At 41.1% G+C, this 21,282-nt stretch overlaps 1 protein-coding gene across 8 annotated transcripts in view; it reads right to left on the reverse strand.

The window, feature by feature from the left end:
- The window catches only part of LOC135203588 (SWI/SNF-related matrix-associated actin-dependent regulator of chromatin subfamily E member 1-like), a 148,968-nt gene that overhangs the window by 57,194 nt on the left and 70,492 nt on the right, over window positions 1-21,282 (reverse strand). For 6 of the 8 annotated variants that reach the window (XM_064233367.1, XM_064233368.1, XM_064233366.1 and 3 more), the window contains one exon: window positions 7,217-7,276. The exons of the other annotated variants lie outside the window; for them this stretch is intronic. In XM_064233367.1, coding sequence (XP_064089437.1) covers window positions 7,217-7,276 — 60 coding nt within the window. The remainder of the gene's footprint in view (window positions 1-7,216; window positions 7,277-21,282) is intronic. 8 annotated transcript variants of the gene reach the window in all.

The raw sequence follows: 21,282 nt of genomic DNA on the forward strand, positions 1-21,282 counted from the left end.
ACCAAGGGTACTGCAATCTTTGAACACTATCTCCATCTTTCAAATAGTGTGATGCAAAGATAGACTTGCATTTCCAATAAAGTGAATGAAGGATAGATGAGAGCGACAAGTTATGCTCAAAGGAGAAGGAAGTGGCTATTGCCCTGACCTCATGAGCTCCAACTTTAAGCAACGAGAGATCTCCTGAATCCGGGTGTGTGCTTCAGATTTCAGGTCTCTAATGAAAAACAAAAGGATATTCTTAGGTAGCGGACGAGAGGGATTCTTGATAGAACACCAGAGGTTACTAGAAGGTCCTTTGATCTTCTCAGTCCTACTCAGATAATACCTCAAGGCTCTGACCAGGAAAAGGACCCTTTCTTCTTCGTTTGGGCCTAGGATATCCATCAAGTTCTTGATATGAAAAAACCGAGGCCATGGCTTACTAGGATCTTCGTTCTTGGCTAGGAAGCCCAAGGCGAAAGCAAACTGCATTGCCTTAAGAGAATCCGACTCTTTGTCTACTGCATGTAGCTCACTCACGCGTTTAGCAGTGACCAAGGCTTCTATGAACAGAGTTTTTTGCAAGAGGTTCTTGAGGGAAGCGGCCTTGAAGGGCTCGAAAGGAGGACCTGCAAGCCACTTGAAGACTTAATCCAAGTCCCAAGATACCTCTGCAGACTTCTTCTGTTTAGATGTATCAAAAGGCTTCATGAGGTCATAAAGATCTTGATTAGTCAAAAGATCCAAACTGCAATGGTTGAACACTGAGGAAAGCATGGCCCAGTAACCTTTAACGGTGAACAAGGAAAGGTTCTCAGAAGTCCTCAGGTATAGAAGAAAATCCACAATCTGGGTTACAGATGTTTCAGAAGATGAGATGTGATGTGTGAGGCATTATCTACTGAACGCTGCCCACTTCGACTGGTAGACGCTGCAAGTAAGACTGGCGTCTGCACTTTGCAATAGCCTCTGCAGCTGCTCCTGAAAAATCTTTCACTCTGACGAGTTTCCTGACAGTCTGAAGCCTGCCAGAGTGAAACTGGACAACCCTTGGTAGTATCCCCTGAAGTGTGGTCTGAGTAGCCACGGTCTCCAGGGAAGCAGCCGCAGGAAGTATATCAGAAGACAAACAAGGTCCGGGAACCATTCCTTCATGGGCCAGAACGAAGCGACGAGAACCACTGAAGCACTGCTGTAAGGTGTGAACTGATTTAGGACTTCCGTGACCATGATGAAGGGAGGGAAAGCATAGAGGTCCAGACACAGCCAGTCCATCAGCATGACATCCATCGCCCCATGCCAGAGGATCCGGGGCTGGTGATCAGAAGAGGAAGACAACTGTTTCTTGAGGGGCAAACAAGTCTACGGAAGGATTGCTCCACCATCTCCAAAGGTTGATGCAAATCTTGTTGTCCAACAGCACAGTTCATCTGCCATGACGTTTAATTTCCCTTCCATAAAGTGAGTGACCAGGGTCACTTGATTCCAGTGAGCCCAAAGGAGTTCCTTTGTAGTCTGGCATAGGGAAAAGGAACGAGTGCCCTTGTTTCTTGATACATGACAAGCCATGGTGTTGTCTGCATGAACAACTACTGTTACGAATTGGCCTTTTACACTGATGTGAAGGTTGGTTTCCTCCCTTGTCTAGATCTGAAGCATCCAAGTAAAAGTTTGGATCAAGGCTCAGAGGGAGGAGGGATCTCGCCTGAGAAATTCTTCCTTGGGGATCCACCACTGAGGTCAGACTTAATCTCCTGAGCGACGGTAAAAACAACCGAGTCTAACTGCAGCTTCCTGTCCCAGTTGGCTTGAGGAAGAATTGAAGAACTCTCGTGTGCAATCTACCCAACATGATGAAGGTTACGATAGATGACAGAGTCCCTAGAAGATTCATCCACTGACTGGCTGAACATGAAGAAAGCAAGAGGAACTTGGGAATTATTTGTATGCCAAAGTCTACTCTCTTGGGGGTGGGGGAACCCTGAGATGTCTGAGTTGAGAATCATCCCCAAATAATCTCGTGTCAGAACCAACTGAGATTCTTGAAGATTTAAAAGAATTCCTAGATCTTGAAAGAGTTGTAAAGTTGTTGAAGGTCTTTCATGCATTTCTCCTTTAACTAAATATCAAATGCATAAAGCAGCTTCTTATTATTTCCTCTTGTTACATAACCGGATTTCGGTAGTTACACAACCACTAGAGGTTATTTCATAGCTTTCAAGCAGGTTGAGTTTCTTCTTTATTCATCTATTATTCAAATTCAGATTATCAACAAGCTGGCCACTTGCAGTCACCAGGAAGTTTCTCTTAAAAAATTTTGGGGGGGTAAAACTTTAACATTTATGATTTCTACCTGGCTTAGGCTATGTGCAAATTGCCAATCAATAATTGGCATAAAAGTAGTTCTTGAATGTAAAACCATTCAATCAGGCCAAATTCACTGAATTCATGTATTGTTCATTGGGTATAGGTTTTTCACAAGTCACTGGTAAATAATTATATTAAAGTACAGGCAGTCCCCAGTTATTGGCAGACTCGGTTAATGCTGATCTGGTTTGGTGGGGCTTGTCTAGCGCCATAAATAGGCAATTTTCATAGTGCCATAACAGGCTGTGTTTCAGTTATTGGCGCCATAAGGTGCCAATGACAGAGTTATGGCGCCATAACATACATACCTAACAGAGGCGTCATTAACTACAACTCAATGCCATAGATAGCCAAGTTTCGGTTAATGGCGGTTTCGCTTATCAGCACCCCTATGAGAACGGATCCCCCACCGATAACCAGAGGACTGCCAGTAATTATTGAATGTCACATTATCGCTTTAGGATCAAATTTGCTTATATGTTTTATTTACCGACTGAAGCTACGTGCAAGTCATCAGTTAATAATTGTCTTAAAAGTAATTCCTGATGTTACATCATTCCTTTAGTCCATATTTCCGTTATTACTTGTTACCAGCCATAGGATATTCGTGAGCCTCCAGTATATAATTACGTTAAAAGTATAATTCTCGATTGTTACACCATCCATTTAGGCAAAACTTTCACAATATGATTGCTTACCGGGCCTAGGCTATGTGCAAGTCACCAGACAATAATTAGTTTGAAAGTAATTCTTGAATGTCAAGACATGCTTTTAGGCCAAACATATACAATAAGACAAAAGCATTTGTTTTGTTCACCAAACCTGGGATACTCATCACTTTCTTTGCTGAGAACTGAAAAGTGTGGGGGTTGAAACATAGTGCAGAGAGACTAGTGTTATAGTTTGACTGAGGGGGCCCTTAGGTGGATATCGTCTCGTCAGTCAAGATTCAACTACCGGTTTTGCTTAAGTACTTTGGAATGTTACAGAGGAGGCCGCATGGTCATTGTATGGAGGTATTTTCTGGTGTCAGGCAATCATGAACAATCTGGTGGTGTGGACTGAAGCACAGGCCACCAGTCTACTAGTGGGGTGCGCATATAATTGGTTACTGGATTCGATTACTTGAGTTCTTGAAAATCCTAGTAATTATTCTCTTGAGCAATCAGTTAATTAATGATGCTTACTCTTTTGTCACTAATTAGAGAATAAAAAAAAAGCACATACATGCCTGAATATATGAAATGCTAATATTATTCAAACATTTTATGCATACATGCCTAGATGCCAAAATTTCTTATACAAATACATAAATTCATGATTAATCAAAATAAACAGGCTGGCAAAGGCACGGGATCACTCATTATCCTTAAAGGAAGCGAGGGAGCCAGGTGCGGAAGCAAACAAATAAGCCGGGGGCTGTGAGTCCATGGCTGGATGCACTGAAACAGGCGCCTGGTGCGCAGGAGCAAGAACTGGTTGCGTGGGTGCCAGAGGTGGGAGTAACAGGAGCTGGTACTGGTCTCTCAGAAGCAGGTGTCTCGAGACAAGACAGGTGCCTACACCGATGTCTCTGGTGCTTTGAATCCTTGGGAGAGAACAAAGGAGAATCCCATGGGTGTGCCAGCAGCTAAGCAGAGCAAAACCAGAGGGATCCACACTGTAGCTACATGAGGGAAGAGGGTTGTCAATGGTATCCATGATGCTTGACCAGTAATGGAGAAGCAGGAGCTGGGCCATTATGTGTCTTTCAATGGCTGGGATGAATCCAGGAAGAGTCTATGACTAGCATGATCTGAGCTAGACAACAAGTGGCGCTCATCCAATGACATGCCTTCCAACAGCAGTTGGTCAAAGCCTGGGATCTTGCAACAGGATTGACAGAGAGGGGAAGGTGGGCAGCAACCCGAGGGCAAACCCCATCAGCCTCCCTTGGACCTCCGGTATGTCTTCTCCCTGGTGCAGGGGAGTGGCACGGTGACCTTCATCTAGGAGCACAGAAGATATGGGAAACCACCTCCTCCACTAACAAACAACTTGACACTCTCACTCCCAGCTTTCACAAACTTACCCATGAGAACACTTAGGGGTAAGAAGCATGGGAGCTGAGCACGGGAGTATGTGGAGGAATAGGAGGACTGAGTATAGGAGAGAGAATATTTCCAAGGGTAGAGGGAAGAGCCAGACCGGAGTCTGTCTTAGGCTTAGGAGAAGAATCTCTACTCAGAGAGGCCCTACTTTTGGCACGGGAGGCTGCCTTCCTAAGCCTATTCTTCTGAAGTTAATAATGTGAGACTTAAGCATCTTTTACCTACTATCATCCCACTACTTGCATTCAGGACAATTAACCTCCCTCAAATATACCTGTCTCCTACACTTAGTGCACAAGGCACTTGCACCATAACAAAGATGTTAGTCTAGTCTTATAGCCTTTGCTACATTAGTACATCACCGACTTCAGTAAGAACAACTGGCGAATCATGAATCAGAAGCTCAGGTAACGATGTGTTGTCAGTAGCGCGGCATAAATAATGATGATGCCGTATGGCTACTGTCACTTCCATTTTCCCATAGCAGTCGACAGTGCCTGTCACCCCCTGCCTCTCTTGGCATCAGCCACATTACCGTGAATTTTAAATTTAGGATGCTGTCCAGCATAATCATTAGCTAAGTAATTACTTCTTAAGTTACTATATATATATATAAAACTATGCAATTACAAAAACTAAGCAAACTTGCATTACTGGCAAAAATATAAATAAAGAAACACTGCATGATGAATTAAGGTGATGCAAAAAATATAGAAGGGACTTTCGGGAGGAGCTATGAAATTGATTCTATAACAGCCATGTAGAAACCTTAGTAATGTTCCACATGAATTCTCATCTCTACTTCACTCACAGCTTTCTTCAATTCCAAGAAATACCCATAGTGTTAATACAGATTTTTCAAGTGATGTTGCTAAAATCCTAAAAGTTAAAAGCTTTATGTCTCATACCTCAGTTGAAAACTGTCTACACAAAAACTAAATGGCAGGGAAAATTTATTATGATCCTAATAAAATATTTAATAATTCTGACTCATTGGTACCTGAATGTGAGCTATGCACACCAGTAGCAGATCTCTTCTGGAAGCCATTAAAAATCCTGAGAAAAGACTCCAACATCAAACAAAACTTGCAAATGGCAAAGGACTTGAAAGTTTAGCCGGCCTAACCTTATACCACCATGGTGAATGGGGTCTAATATTTTTTAATGAGCAGATGGATATATCTAACATCCAAATAAATCTTTCCTAAACTAAGACTTCAACTAAGTCTGACCATCTGCTCCTCATGAGCAGTGGGATACAGTAATCCCTTTTACAATATTCATGGTCTTCAACTAATGATTTTCAGCAACTCCAGGTGAGAGAACAAGCTCATACAGTAGGATTTCGTGTCCTGGATGTAACACACTATGACAGATGACAGACAAAAAATCTAATCTCAAATGCTATGAACTCTCAGGGACTAAGGACACAGGAGGATAGAAATGAAGATGAAGAGGAAAAACAAATAAGAGTGGAGGGAAGATGGCATCAAGAGCATATAAGACCTTGCTCAACTTTGTTTGATGTTATCAATGCAACAACTATGAAGTCGATAACCCTTGAACCTTCTTCATGGCCCATAAAGCCAAGTATTATGTATTAATGAGGCTCACTAAGGTTGAGGCTGAAGAACCTGAGCAACTGTATGCTGCAGACCCTGAGCCACTGGAGGCTGTTGATTCAGAACTCCATACCCTTAAAGCACAGGTTTCTACAGTTTGTGATCTTATGCTCAAGAAATAAAGCATAAGACATTTATTCATAAAATTCATTTACAGCTGATGAATGAAAACCTTTTTAGGAACTTGGAGGGTAAATGAACTGTTTGTAAAAATCGGTTTGGGAATGTTCTTGACAATGGTAGAGTTGTATGAGTAATCAACTCTTAATTTTGACGAGTTTCTGTCAAAATAGTAATGACATTCATATCTACCAATAAAAGTTCTTTATAGTTGGCCAACAAAACCTGTTAGGAACTAAAGGTAAATGAGCAAATCAACCTCAGAAATTTAGTACAAAGAACCTGAATAATCTTGACTTCTTTCATTAGTAACTTGTTAAAATAGCTTTTTCTACTAAAAGTATAATTACCAACACATTCAAGTTCTAATAAACTTGGAACTATACTGTACTATACAGAAACAAAACAGAAAGCTACACACATCAATACTGTAGTATCCTTCCCCATAAAATACACTATCCAAAGATGAACCTCATAATAAATAATAACAGACTGCTGTTTTGTTAAATAAAAAAAATATAGGCAACCAGGATATAACTAAAACTTATCAATTTAAACACAACATATCCACCATGTATTACCAAGTACAACATTGAACCATGCAGTTATTATACAAAACAGCCAATAATAAGATGTGCAAGCATGCAATTAACACCTTTCCAAGCATCCTGCTATTTACCTACATGCAGCAACTGTTGTTCAGATACCTAGACTACCCAAGAAGGATTATTAAAATATGACGGGCAGACACTACCTCATAACATCATACCTGAAAAATATTCCAATACAACACAAAGTACAACTAAGGAGTTACTCTCTTATTAGTCAAGAGCACCAAAGGGCGCTAGTTTTGCGTCAAGAGCACATCATTTGAGTGGTAAGGGTGGGGAACGGGATATATGCTGGGATCACATTAATCGTTAAGTGACAGTTCGTCACTGCAACATTCACTGGTAGAAAAGAGGGAAACAGGGAGAGCATTCAGGATTGAAGCTGGAGACAGGCTGCAATGCTGTCATGGGACATCACCATTACCTTTGGTACTCCCTGTGCCTCCATTCCCAGGAGAGGTGGAGGAAGATGAGGTCGTGGTGGCTTGGGGGGGAGAGAGAAAGAGATAGAATTGGGGAAGGCAATTAACTTTAACCACAAATACAAAGAAAATTCAAGGTCCAAATTTAGCTGTTACTGGAAAGTTTTATCTGCAAGATACAAATACAAAATACTGTACAGCACTACAGCATACGCCAACAACCCATAAGAGATTGTAGTGCATTACCAACAATAATTTATACCATTGTAAGAAAAGGTGAAATCTACATAACCAACTCTTAAAACTACTTAAGTATGCTAAAATATCTAAACTACTTTACAATAGTTTCCAACTTCTGAACATGACCTGCAACTCCAGTATTACTTACCACAATGCATTAAACCAAGCTCAAACTTTCATGCATTACATGATTAATTTCAATCATTATTCATAATGACCATGTTATGTATAATAAATTCAATACCATACCAAACACTGCAGGCAAATCTTGCATAATTATGAAAACTTACATTTACAATGAGCAAGATATATAAACTGCCACCAATATATTTTTCACAACATTCGTGAAGCATAATAGGTGAATTCAATCTACCGTACAAATGTATTCCTGACTTTCATACATTAGGGAGGTGCAGAGTACTTTTTGGTTTTAAACACAATGGAACAATAAACTCTTCTGAATACTCTTTAATTCGCTAATTAAACAAAATATATGTGTTTACCTAGATTACAGCCAATTACTATGAAATTTGTGAAAATTTGTCAAGTTGCGAAGAGATTATTAATCAGGTTTATCAGCAGTTTTCTAAAATATAAATTTAATTTTCCCATTCACTGAAAGACGACACAACTATTTATAAACAAAATTTCAAAATCATATTTCACTAGTTTTCAAAAAGAGATATATTCATAATTTTCTCCTCCCCATTAAGCACCGACATGAATACTTCTAATGCTCCACAAAAGATTTAATTCATAGTCCTTTCTTTTAAGAAAATATTTCTTTGGGAAAAGCACTGCATTTGGAAAACTTTCTGCAAATTAAATTTAATTGAAGCTTATCAAACAAAATGCCAAAAAAACCTCTAACAAACTGAATTATGTGCAAGAATTCAAATCAACACTTGTAACAAACAGTAACTCAATCAGTTGTTTAAATCTTTGTCACTAATTAAACCCTTATGCTTTACATATATTGAAGCATACCATTCAAGCTATAAAATGGATACATCTAGGTGGAAAAACCTAAATTTTGCAGTCTCTAGTATTTTGCATGACATAAGGTCCCACAGGGGCAAGGGCCAACATCTTATGACAAAAGTAACACTACTGCCCATGAAAAAATTCTTCATCAATATCAAAAACAGGAATTCTGGAGAAACATTCTCCTTACATGTGCCATTTAAACATTCCCGTCCCTGATAAACCATTATGTAAAGGACATTCACCCACTTAATGAAATGGTCCATGAGTGACCAAGCAAACTAAATTTATAACTTTAAATCTTACGGTTATACCATTCTTGTAGAATTCATTTATCTAAAACCTAAATAGTATTAAACGTCAACCCCAAATCTAATTCAACTTTCAAACAAGAGACAACACACATAGCTGTGTTCTCTATAAAAGACATCAGTTTAATTTCTAGGTTCTTTGCAAACTTTTGTGCCAAATATTATGGTACAACAGCACCTGGAAGTCTACTCATAGCTGTTACTTATGCTTCCTTCACTAACATTGGATAACATAGGAAGTCAACATTCTTATTCTGTGCTAACAAGGAAGAATTTTAATGTGAAGCAAAAGGGGCAACATCACGAATTAGATGCAATGCCACTAGGCTGGTCTCAAACCAGGAATTTAATAGCCAAAGCTAGGTAGCTGGAAAAATAGATGGTCTAGCATTGAAATAAAAACTTCAACTTCAAATTCTGGTAGCAAAATAAAAACTTCAATTCTAATTAAGTTGAGAAACATGTTTCCAATTTCTGTCATTTTTTAGGGTCAAGTTGTAGCTTTAAGAGCTAAGGTGTTTAAAACAGAACATGAATGGAACCAGACCCTGTGAATTGGCAAGGTCTCTAAAAGAACTGACATGTCCAATTTCAAAGTTAAAAACGAGAATAAAAATTTAGCATCCTTTGCAAAATCATAAAATTGCCTATCAGCCACAAAGGGTCTCCATTATTCCCAAGAGAACCTGAAGAAGTTAAACCAATCACTTTCAACAAAGGCAATTAATATCAACATGGTTATTGGTATGAATGAGTTGCTGCCCAGGATGACAGGGTCAAGAGATTGTTGGCTGTAACTTAACAAAATTTCCACATCTAGGTCTCCAAGCATTTTGTCTGAGTACTTGGCAGAATGAATAGTGGGTGTGATAGCAGATACAGTTCTTCTGGAAGAAATAATTCTTGTTATCAAGAACAACCATTCTGAAGGTCTAGCTCATCTGACCTTCAAAATCTTAGTTAGCATAATAAAGCAATAACACCACCCTGCCAGGGTTCATCACTGGGAGCTACACCACTGCAGGAGGATTAAACAGAAGGTTCTACCATCCCAGTTGTAACTGAACTTTGAAGTATGGAGAACTCTTTGTAGGAGCCTCCACAGGTAGACTTATTCACAAGTCTGAATAACAAGCTTCCAGTCTACTGTATAGTGCGTAACCAGACCCAGCAGCTTGGAAGAAGTGTTGCGCCCTTAAGATGTACTGAATGTATATGCTTTCTTTACCGCCTCCTCAAGGAGTGGTAAAGCTCCAAAACTTGGGAACCCAATGAAGTTACTGATCAGGCCCCATCAGTCATAAGAAGAATGGTATAAATCCCTCCTTTCATTAGTAATGACCAGTCTGACAGCTATCTTCGTACATATGGCAACAAAAATTCTGAATAAAGTTTATTAGAGAACACTCATAGCCATCCTGGGGTCCTTGCAGCTTACCTCTACCACAAGAAGTGGTATCACTTCATCAATTCATGTGTTAGATCTGTAATGATTTAGTAAAGGTCACATTTTCTTGATCACAGATTTTTTTTGCCTTCCTTCATTTACACTTGAAGTTATCCCTTTCCACTATCAAAGGATATAGGTTTGCCATTTGGCAGGTTTTTTAGCATGGCCTTGACATGGACGTTTGAAGGACTGGTCATATATCTTTCAGCACTCTTAGCGGACTGTTCCACTGGCTGTGCAACAACGACTGAGGTAACCTCTTTATTGGAATCTTGCATCAGCCCTTCAGAGAATGCTTTAGTCTCAATATGAGCCTCATCTACATCTGCCTTCAAGAAGCTCTTTCTCTTAAATTTAGTTTTCTGAAAAGACTTCAATCAATGCCCTTTCCAGAGTGGTTACATATACAAATTCATCAATATCCCCTAGTCTCTTCTTTTCTCGGGACTTTACTATAAAATGTAAACATCTGGCCATTAGGAGGCCACTGTGACTGACTTCAGGGTCTGTTCTTTGCAAAAAGGAGGAGCCATCTCGTCAGCACACCATCTCTAAAGGAAGGTGTTTGTACCCCAAAGGGACACAGCACCCTCATTCATGTGCCAAAAGCAAGAGAGAGAAGTTTGGAGAATGGCTCAAAAACAGATATCAAGGCATTCATAACCTTAAATAAGTTCTGTGCAAGTGGTGCCCAGGGCAGGCTAAACAATGGATGACACTGGACATGGAAGTGATACCCAGTCAACTTCCCCCAAGAACTCTAATCAGAGAAGTAATATCATGAAAATACCTTTCCAACCAAGCTTCCTGAGGCTTTAAATGCAAAGGGCACCTCTGGCCCTAGTGAATTCCAGGCAGACTGGGATGGACCATCAACCAAAGAAGCATGCTCAGATAATAAACAATGATTGGAAGTTACAGTCAAAAGTCAGAGCAGTGAAGAGATCTCTCAACCTTTCAGTCACTCAAAAAGTAGCAAGGGTTTACAAACAAGTTAGTGGGTGGTGGGACCAGCTCTCACCATCTAATCTTGTTAACAAGATTTATCTACCACTCCAGTTGGTCCTGAAGATACCCCAATATATAATAGGAATATTTTTTATAATAAAATAAGGTTTTGTAAATACTTACCCAGTAATTAGTAGTATATAGCTATTAGTTTCCAAGTACAACAGCCTAATTCAAGTTTAGCGGGTAGCACTTCAATTGCTCAGTATAGGTATACAGTGCCGTATCCCAAAAGCCAATACTAGGAATGACTTAGCTATGCACCATTCTGTTGTAACCATAATGTCCACCAGAGGGGAGGTGGGCTCCTATCATATAATTACTAGGATGTATATACGTATATACAAAATCTTATTCCATCATAAAAATATAATTTTTTGTATATGAGACTTAGCCAGTAATTATATAGCTGATTCCATATTGAAAGGAGGTGGGATCATGGGCATAAGCTACTCCAAAGCATTAAGTCATGCAATGAATTTGAAATAGAAAAGTTGCCAGCATTGAAAAAAACAATGCTTGTCATGCTATCAGTTAAGAGAGCCGTGTAAATGAATACAGCCTCAGGTTCGGTGCTCACCTTACCTCGTAGTGAAGTGCAGTAGAGCCAAGGTTGCCTCCTACTTAATGAAAGCTTTGTAGCAAGGGGAATGCTCCTATGGCTAGCAAGTATGATAGGTGCCTGCCCTAGCCTTGGGTGCAACACCAAAATTAAATCACCAGAAAACACTGACACCTACACTGAAATAAAGTCAAGACCAATCATCCACTGAGCGTGGTGGGTGCGCCAGGTACAATGTACCCACTGGCTCTCCAAATTCAGCACCTTACTGAAAAGGTGACGAGATAATAATGGGAAAACACCCTGTGCTTCCTTCCGCGATGCCATGCCAGTCACTAAAAATGATCTTGAAGTACAGAAAAATTTTGACACTTTAAGCCATACACAATAAGATTGCTTCTGCCTCCTGTAGTTCGGAAAGAAACCCACTTGTTTGGTGGTAATCTAACTCTTGGGAGGCCCAAATGGATATCCCAAGTTTCAGGTTAATTAAGAGAAGATACTATTCGTCTCAGTCTCACGCCAGCTTCTACGGCAATAACAGGACACTGAAGACGACTACTTCATGCCGTTCACAAAACGAGAACACTGAAGAGATCCTAAAATCGAACCAGGAACAGGCTCGCATCCGAACTCTGGGGAGTATAACCAATGTAACCCAGGAAGTAGAGGAAAAAAAAGGGAGGAGGATGACTGTTCTCACCCACTTTTCTCGCAGATTGCAGAAGGGGCAAATAAAGCGAGCAATCATCAACTTGCAGTGATGACAGCAATCCAAAGACTTAGGAAAACGTATTCGCCTCAGCAAAAATTGCTTCCTGATGGGAGAGCAGAGGGTTTCACCTACCAAATGGGGCATTCTCTTCCTACAACTGGTTCGTTCGCGGGAATGCGAGAGTTGAGCAGAGTTGACTGTGCCAAAAGTTGGCGAGAACTTACCACTTCTCGCCACGCATCTGTCTACTCCATGATCAAAACCTCAAGGAGAGGACTACATAGAGAACCTTTTTCTAGACTCTTGAGATGTCCTGTTCAAGTGTTGGCTAGCGAAAGATCCCCTTGTGACAACTATAACATTGGGCGTCCAACAGGTAGCGCCAGACTACCAACAGCTGGTGCCAGGTGAGGTGTGGAAAGCACCAAACAAGCTGGAAAAAGGGAGTGTGGTGCTTCAAATGACACAGAGGCACTATGGAGGAGTTATGGAGTTCCATTTGACAACGTCTGTGAGAGAGAGAGAGAGAGAGAGAGAGAGAGAGAGAGAGAGAGAGAGAGAGAGAGAGAGAGAGAGAGAGAGAGAGAGAGAGAGAGAGAGAGAGAGAGAGAGAGAGAGGGGGTGTAATTGCTGTATGGATAGTTAACGACTGTATTGGCTGTTAGTGAGTTCTGGCTGGGTTGTCTGCTGGTAGAGATCAGAGTTCTGAGTTTTTTTTGAGTCAGTCTTTAGTCAGAAGCTGTGAGAGACAGTAGTGTCGGCAGTGGTCTGTGAAGACATTGATAGCTATAGTCAGTCAAGTGGTGTGTTTTTGAATTGTTATTGGTTTGTTGCTGATTGTTGTTGGGTTTGATATTAGAAGTTGATTAGTTGTTGTGCCTGTGTTGGATTTGTTGTGCTTGCGAGTTCCTGTTGAGTTATGTGTGAGTTGTTGTGGTTGAGGGTTGTTGTTGGGGAGCTGTTGTGTTTCCTTGGTGTGGTTGTGAGTTGTTAAGGGTTGTTATTGGTGAGCTGTTGTTATTCTTTGATGTTGTTGGTAGGTGTGTGGGTTGTCTTTTGTGCTGTTGTTTTTTTGTGTTGCTTGTGGTTTGTGCAGTGGCCTTGGGTTGTGATTGTTCCTTTTTTGTTGTTGTGTTGTTATTGGGTTGTGGTCCTTGATTGTTGTTGTTGGTATCTCTTGTGACCTCGACCAGTGGACAGCACAGGATAGCCCGGAGTATCTGGAGAGTTAGTAAGTATGTGTGTTTTGTGTTGTTTTTGTTTTGTTTTTTGTAGCTATAGGTCAATTGTCCTGCATGTATATTTTGTTGTGTAAAGAAGAAAGTGTGACTGGGGTGGGTTGGGTAGCAGGAGTGATTAGGTTAATGTGGGGAAGGTTTTGCAACTTGTTTTTTCTAGCTTGTGATCCCACCACAGCACTCAACAAAAAATGCCCAATATAAGAGAGATCCGAGCATATATGAGAAGGTGAGAGTTAACAAACCTGGCTGCGAACGCCAGGGAGAGGACTGGCTATCAGGAGCAAGAGGTTGCTTACGATGCTTTGAACATCTAGGTGTTAGCACAGGGTGTTCAATGTTAATACCAATTAAGTAAAATAAGTAACTTTTCTTGAATCTGACAACTACCGAGCACCACTCACTAGATGTCTTTCCAGTGACATTCAGTTAAAACTTATTAATGCATCACAAGTTTAACTGCGGGGAAAAAACCACTTCAGACATCCTTCAATCGAATCAACCAAGTAACGAGTTGAACATCGACTGTGAGGAGTCGCAAAAGCATGACTGCAAGGGGATGAGACTTCATCTACTGAAGAATACCTCTTCAAAGGCTGCGAGACCAAAGAATCCCGCCATCGACGCAATCCATGAGGTAACAAACCACTGAAATAGGACAATTGTGCACTAAAAGACGCCTTTTCAGTGGCTGTCTGCCAATACCTGGGAAAAGCTACATGTTCAATTGAGGGGGCAATTACCGGGAGCAACCTCCTTGGACTCCCTTTAACTTCTCAGTGCAGAGAAGCAGCACAGTGACTTTAAGTCTAAAAGATCCAAGGGGTAAGATAGTCGCCTCCTCTACCACACATCCAGAAAGATGCCTTTCCAGCAGCAGTCTGTCGATACCTGGGCCTGACAATAGGTTCAACAGAGTGAGACTACCTGTATGTATCCCCCAACCTCCCTTGGACCCCCAGAATGTCTTCTCCCAAGTGTGGGAAAGTGGGACAGTGACCTTTGTCTAGGAGAATCAAAATACAAGTAGCCACCTCCTCCAATGCACAATACTTCACTGTTACACTGATAAATTCATGATAATCAAAATAAAATGCTGGCAAAGGCAAGGGAAGGAAGTGATGGAGCCAGGTGTGGGAAGAAATGACTACCATAAGAGCGGTAGTAAGAGGGAATTGGCGTTAGTTTTGGGAGGCAAGGGACAGGGGAATTCAGTAGGTGGTAGACGGGAGGTGAGAGGAGAGATGCCGGCACCTCTGGTAACCTCAGTTACTAATTACTTTCATGAAAATACTCGATCCGTAATCGACTACTAACTACATAGTACTTTATATATCACTATAAGAAATTCTGGCATCTAGGCCTGAAAACATTCATAATGAATAACATGAGCATTTAATATACAGGCAGCCCCCGGTTACTGGCGGTCTCGGTTAATGGCGATCTGGTTTTATGGCGCTTGTCTATTGCCATAAATTTGGCGATTTATGGCATCACAAGGGCCAAGTTTCAGTTATTAACACCATAAGGTGAACGTTGATCATGTAGACCAGTGTGGCAGGATAAATCAAAGAGACATAAAAAACTGACTTTATTTACCTCTTGAGATCGAACCTGATAAGTGCCTACAGCATTTCAATTCGCTTCCCCTTTCTACTCACACATAAACATAAACAAACTTCATAAACAAATGATGACGAGCGCAAAACGCATCGTACACAAACATTCTCAACAGATTTAACATATTCCTTCTCTTTTGAAAGAAAACAGAAGAAATCCATGTCCAAAGCAACGAGCATTAAATGGCATGGGAAAAAAAATTATCTACTTACAAAATCTATTTAACCCCCAAAAGACGAAGAGGCACTTCTCTGGCTTTCCCACTCCCGATACTGAGCCACTTTAGTGGTCCGATTCAAACCGCGCGCCAATACTTTCAGACAGGTTTCCTACTCCTTTACCTTGCTCTCTGATGACGTATGAATACTTCAGTGTCACTGGCTAAATGTTATTACATCACATTGACATCATCAAAATCCCGTTACTTAATTGGTTAAAAGGTTTATGACATGGAAAAAAGCAAGATTTCCCGTGAAAACTTCAGTCTCGGTGTTAGTTTTGGGTGTTCCGTGACTAGCTCTCGATAACTATTATCTTTATCATTAATTTTGTAAATATTACAGGTTAATATGGGATAAAGACATAATAAAATGATGAGATAATTTTCAGGTGATAATAGGAATTACCAGTAATGGATGAATACGTATATCGTATAAGTGAATTCGTAGCAAAAGCTAACTTTTTTAGAATAAAAATTGAGATATCATGGTTGGCGTCTTGGTTTTGAGAGATAATCTTTATAATATTCTTATTTTTTTTAATTATACATGCTGATGTTGGATAAAAATGTAATATATATAAAAAATCACAAATTTGAAGTAATTTGTATTTTTCCTAGCTATATACTTACCCCAAACTACTTTATTAGGAGAATCCTGGATGTCAATCCGGTACCGACCAGAAAAAACTAGTTATTCCCTCCCGATCCCCAGCCAGGTATGCTCCAGGGTTGAAGATCATGACCTCTGACCTGCAGTCCTTTCCATGCCCCTAGAGCTCCTACCCTCAGTTACGCAGGGACGGAAGGGTGGGCATAAAAATTTTGTAGTTTGGGGCAAGTATAGCTAGGAAAAATACAAATTACTTAAAATTTGTGATTTGTTCCGACGCCGTATACTTACCCTGATCTACTTTATTAGGAGACTTATCCTTAGGAGTATCTAGGGAAGGATGAGTCCCTACAAGGAAGAGGTCAGCCTCCACAAGAAGGAAGGAGGAGGGGGAAAAGGAGAGAGACTCGCTCCGCCAGATTAGGGCAGAGGTAGGGATCCCCTCGCTGTACGGAGGCAATCCCGACGGGTGGGTAGAGGAGGGAATAAAACTCTATGAGTATAATCAAATGTCTGTAAAAACGACTATTCCTCTCACAGACTCACCTGAAGACTGAGGAATTTTGGCGATTGCGTTGAAGGCCCAGTAGGGAAAGGGGGGAGATGAGCAGAGTAGGATATGGAGGATGGACACACCCCATACACACACTCGCATTCATACGACGCATAACCCCCCTAGGCTAGGCTAGCACCTCTGCTGGCCTGCCACCACCGGCCCTATCTCAAAGGAATCAAGGGACCTCCTCGTGCCATCCTTGAGGTAATGGGTCATAAAGGTGTACTGTCTCGTCCACACCCCTGCCTGTAGGATCTGACTGATGGCCAGATTCTTGGGGAAAGACATGGAGGTGCCTATACCCCTTAAATCATGGGGCTTCGCGCCCCACTCCCTCGTAGGCCCTCCTGTTGGTCTCCCTCAACCAGAATGAGACGGTGTTCTTCGCAACCGTCCTTTTCTTGCGCCTAGTAAAGACAAAGAGATTTTGAACACTGGGGCGGAGTCCTTTCATTCTACCAAGATACTTCCTCACTGCCCTGACTGGGCAGTGGAGCAGGCCCTTGGGATCCTCGGACTTAGGAAGGGCTGGAATGGAGAACTCCACTAACCACTTGTCTACCACAGATGGGTTCTGTGTCTTGGCTAAGAAGGACAACACGAATTTGAAGGTTAGTTCTCTCCAACCCCTTGAGTGGGACACCTGGAAGGGTAGGCCATGAAGCTCTCCCACCCTCTTGGAAGATGCTAAAGCCAAGAGGAAGACCGTCTTGTGGGTGAGTTCTCGGTCCTTGAAATCCTTGAGCGGTGGTTCAAAGGGGGCTTTTTTAGAGCAGCCAGGATCCTGGCCACGTCCCAGCGAGGTACTGATAGGGACCTGGGGGGGGCAGGTCTGTTCGAATCCCCTAATGAGTAGGGAGATGTTCTTGGAATTCCCTAGGTCTACCCCTCTTTGATAAAAGACCTGGCTCAAGGCCGCCCCGACCCCTTTGATAGCCGCGGTGGAGAGCCCCTTGTCCTCCCTCCAATGGACTAGGAATTCCACAACATGGGAAATCTTGGTTTGTAGGGGTCCAAGTTCTGTCCTTTGCACCAGGCCCCGAAAAGCTTCCACTTCGCTTGGTAACCTGCTCTGGAGGTCCAGAGTTGATTGAGGACCTGCCTGAGGCCTCCGAAGGGGAGTAAATGCGTAGAGGTCTAGCCTGTCCCAAGGGTGCTGGAACGTGCCTTCCCACACCACTGCTGGGTCCAGGACCGGGGAGCAGAACACCGGGATTTTGCAGTTCAGCCACGTTGCGAACAAGTCCCGTGGAGGGGGTGCCCCACCACCTGATTAACTCTCCCATTACTGTCATGTGTAGGGACCATTCCGGGGGTGCCCCACCACCCGATTAACTCTCCCATTACTGTCGGGTGTAGGGACCATTCCGCCCCTAGGACCTGCAGCTGAGTCCATCTGCAATTATGTATTTTTTTTTCCCAGAATGAACCTCTCTTGACAGGGAGATCCCAGCATTCTCCCCCCATTCTAGAACGGTGTCCGCTGGGGCACACAGGGGTCTCAATCTCAGTCCCCCCTGCTTTTTGACGTAAGCAACGACGGTGGCATTGTCGCACGTCTGCCACTCGCTTTTTCCACAGGCTAGTTTCAAAGACAAGGAGCGCTTTGAGGATGGCCAGGAGCTCCAGGCTATTGATGTGGAGTTTGCGCTCCCATTCCGACCACTTACCCCCTCATTTCTGTCTGTAGGTGGGCTCCCCAGCCCTACCTCGATATGTCCGTGAATAAGAGCATCTCTGGAGGGACGTCCGCCAGTGGAACCCCCTGCCAGAGGTTCTCATCATCTAGCCACCAGCGAAGGGCCTCCGCCATCGGCTGAAAGGGAGCTATCATCTCCCATGGGGTCTTCCCATCCAAGGCCCAAACAAATATCATATACAAATATATGAAATAGCATTTCAGACATTCAGATGTCTGTATTTTTAAAATAACGTAACCTTCTAAAATAACCAATATATTTTCATCACAAAGTAGTTTTCATATTAGAGCCTCAAAGCAAACTCGACTCCCGAGTCCATTATGAAAGAATATTTACAAATAACCGATTACTCAAAAAGAAATCATTAGTAGAATTATCAGGTATTCAAATTAATCGAAATCAGTAACCGATTACGCGTCCCGCTAATTGACTCAAGTGACCTGTGCTTCAGTCCGCCAAGCGAGCTGAAGGCTAGAAGCTAAGATGTGGAATGTTCACAATTGCGTAACACCAGGAAAATACCTCCGTAGAGTGAGGCCATGCAAGCCTTCTCTGTAATGTTCCTAAGTATTACCAAAGCAAAAACCCAGAAGTTAATACTACTCGACTGACCAGAACATATCCGCCCAAGGGCCCCCTTAGCCAAACATTAACATAATTTTCCCCTTACTACTTTTCATCCTCCAAACTTTCAGTCTCTGCAAAGGAAAGTGATAAGTATTGCAGGCACGGTAAACAAAACAATATGTCTTGGCCTAATTGGAAATATTTGGCCTAAAAGAATCTCTTAACATTCCTAAATCACTTCTGGGTAACTATATTTACCGGCGACTTGCGACTAAAATAGCCTATGGCTGGTAAACAAAATCCCAAAAGCAAAGTATAACCTACGGGAAAAGTGCAACATTCAAGAATTACCTTGAAGGTAATTATTACCCAGCAACATGCACATAGCCTAATCCCGGTAAGTAAATAATAAATGCAAAGATTTTGGGATAAAAGAATGGAATAACATTGGAATTACTTTAAGGTAATTATTTACAGGTGTCTTGCTAATAGCCTATGGCCGGTAAACAGAATCTAAAAACTAAAGTTCAACCTAAGGGAATGATGTAAAATCAAAATTACTCAGGGCAATTATTAACCGATGACTTGCGCATAGCATAAGCCTGGTAAGTAAAACATATACACAAGAGTATTTGGCCTAATTGAATGGTGTTACGTACATTTAAGAACTATTCCCGAGAATATAAATATACAACTTGATGATAATCTGAATTAAATAAACAAAAGACAAGACTCATCTTGCTCAAAGGCTACAAATGGGTTCTGTTTTTTGTGTAACAGTACTGAAATCCAGTGATATAACCAGAAAATATGAACAGGCTGGTGTAAGCACTCAATGTTTAGTCAAGCGTGGCATAAAACAGAATGAAGTGCTTAGCTAAGTTGTTCCTAGTATTGCCGATGGGGGACAGCACTGATCAATTGAAGTGCTACCCACAAGATTTGAATTAGGCTGCCGTACATGGAAAATAATAGCTATATAATTACTGGATAAGTCTCTATACAAGAAAAGTCTTCATTCCCACAGGAACAAATTTTTGTTTTCTGCTAAGATAAACTTGCCATTTTGGAAATTTTTTGTTGATGTTTAGGTTCTTCAACATACCATGATAAAGTAAAACTATTCTGCATTAATACAACAATGAATTTGGCCAATAATACAAGGAAAATAATGTTATACTCTATGTATTCGACTGTCAAAAAATTCTCACACTGCTTTTTTATTTTTTAATCCCTTTGTAGTCATGCAGACTATTTTTTCATTTTCACCTTACATATGTTTTGTCATTTCAACTATGCTATAATAAGTAAACGTACTCTGTTTCATAATGATGCCATAACCAGTTTACTAAGTATCCCACTCTCTAAGGGTTAAGCTTTATTATGCAATAGCAAAAGATATGTATTTACTTTAGTAATTTTATAACAATCATTGCTACTCAAGGATTATCTTGCAGTGCATGAACACACACACATAACACTTCTCTCTCTACTTTTTGTTCAACTACTTAAACTCTAGGCCTACCTGCTAACAGTTCTGTCTTGAATGACATCACCATACAGTTTTCACTAATACCAAGTACTAACTGCATTTTGTCTTTTGATTAATAAAGTTGGCATGATAGCATCTGTATCTGCTTTTACTATATCCTCTCATTTTCACCACCTATTTATGTAGAGACAGACACTTTTATTCTAATGTGTGAAGGTGTGCTCATAAAGGCAATAAGCCACTACCTAGTCCAACGTACATGTCTTCGTATGTTTGAACTTTTTAACTAGTATCCCTTGCTTGAGCATAGTTTTCTGACATAAAACATATCAATGTGTAAAATGCCAAACCCTTACAAAGTCAAACCTACAGAAATCAAGGTAATTAACTGCAATTAAAATATTAACCAATTCTGTAAAGCTCAACTTCAAACAATTTGACAACAAAATCCACCATAATACACTCACAGCAATGATAAGGAAAACTAACTCTGAAGAAAGCAGAAATCATCTTTAGAACTGACTAACAATTGATGCAGTTAGGTCTTACCAAGGTAATGGGGTAGAAGTATATTATACACAGTATTTTCAACATTATCAGTATCAACTGCCAAACGTATGTATAGAGTTTAGGCATGTATACACTAAGAATTTGCATTTGCACACAAAAATGCTATGTTGCATAATAAATTTATGACCAGAAAACCTTGGTACTGTATATCTTCCTGGTACATGAGATATGAGTTTCCAAGGAAAAAAAATTTAAATGCTTTGTAATATCTCGCTACTGTTTGGA

This window comes from Macrobrachium nipponense, chromosome 36 (assembly GCF_015104395.2).
Source record: "Macrobrachium nipponense isolate FS-2020 chromosome 36, ASM1510439v2, whole genome shotgun sequence".
Taxonomy (NCBI): Eukaryota; Metazoa; Arthropoda; class Malacostraca; order Decapoda; family Palaemonidae; genus Macrobrachium; species Macrobrachium nipponense.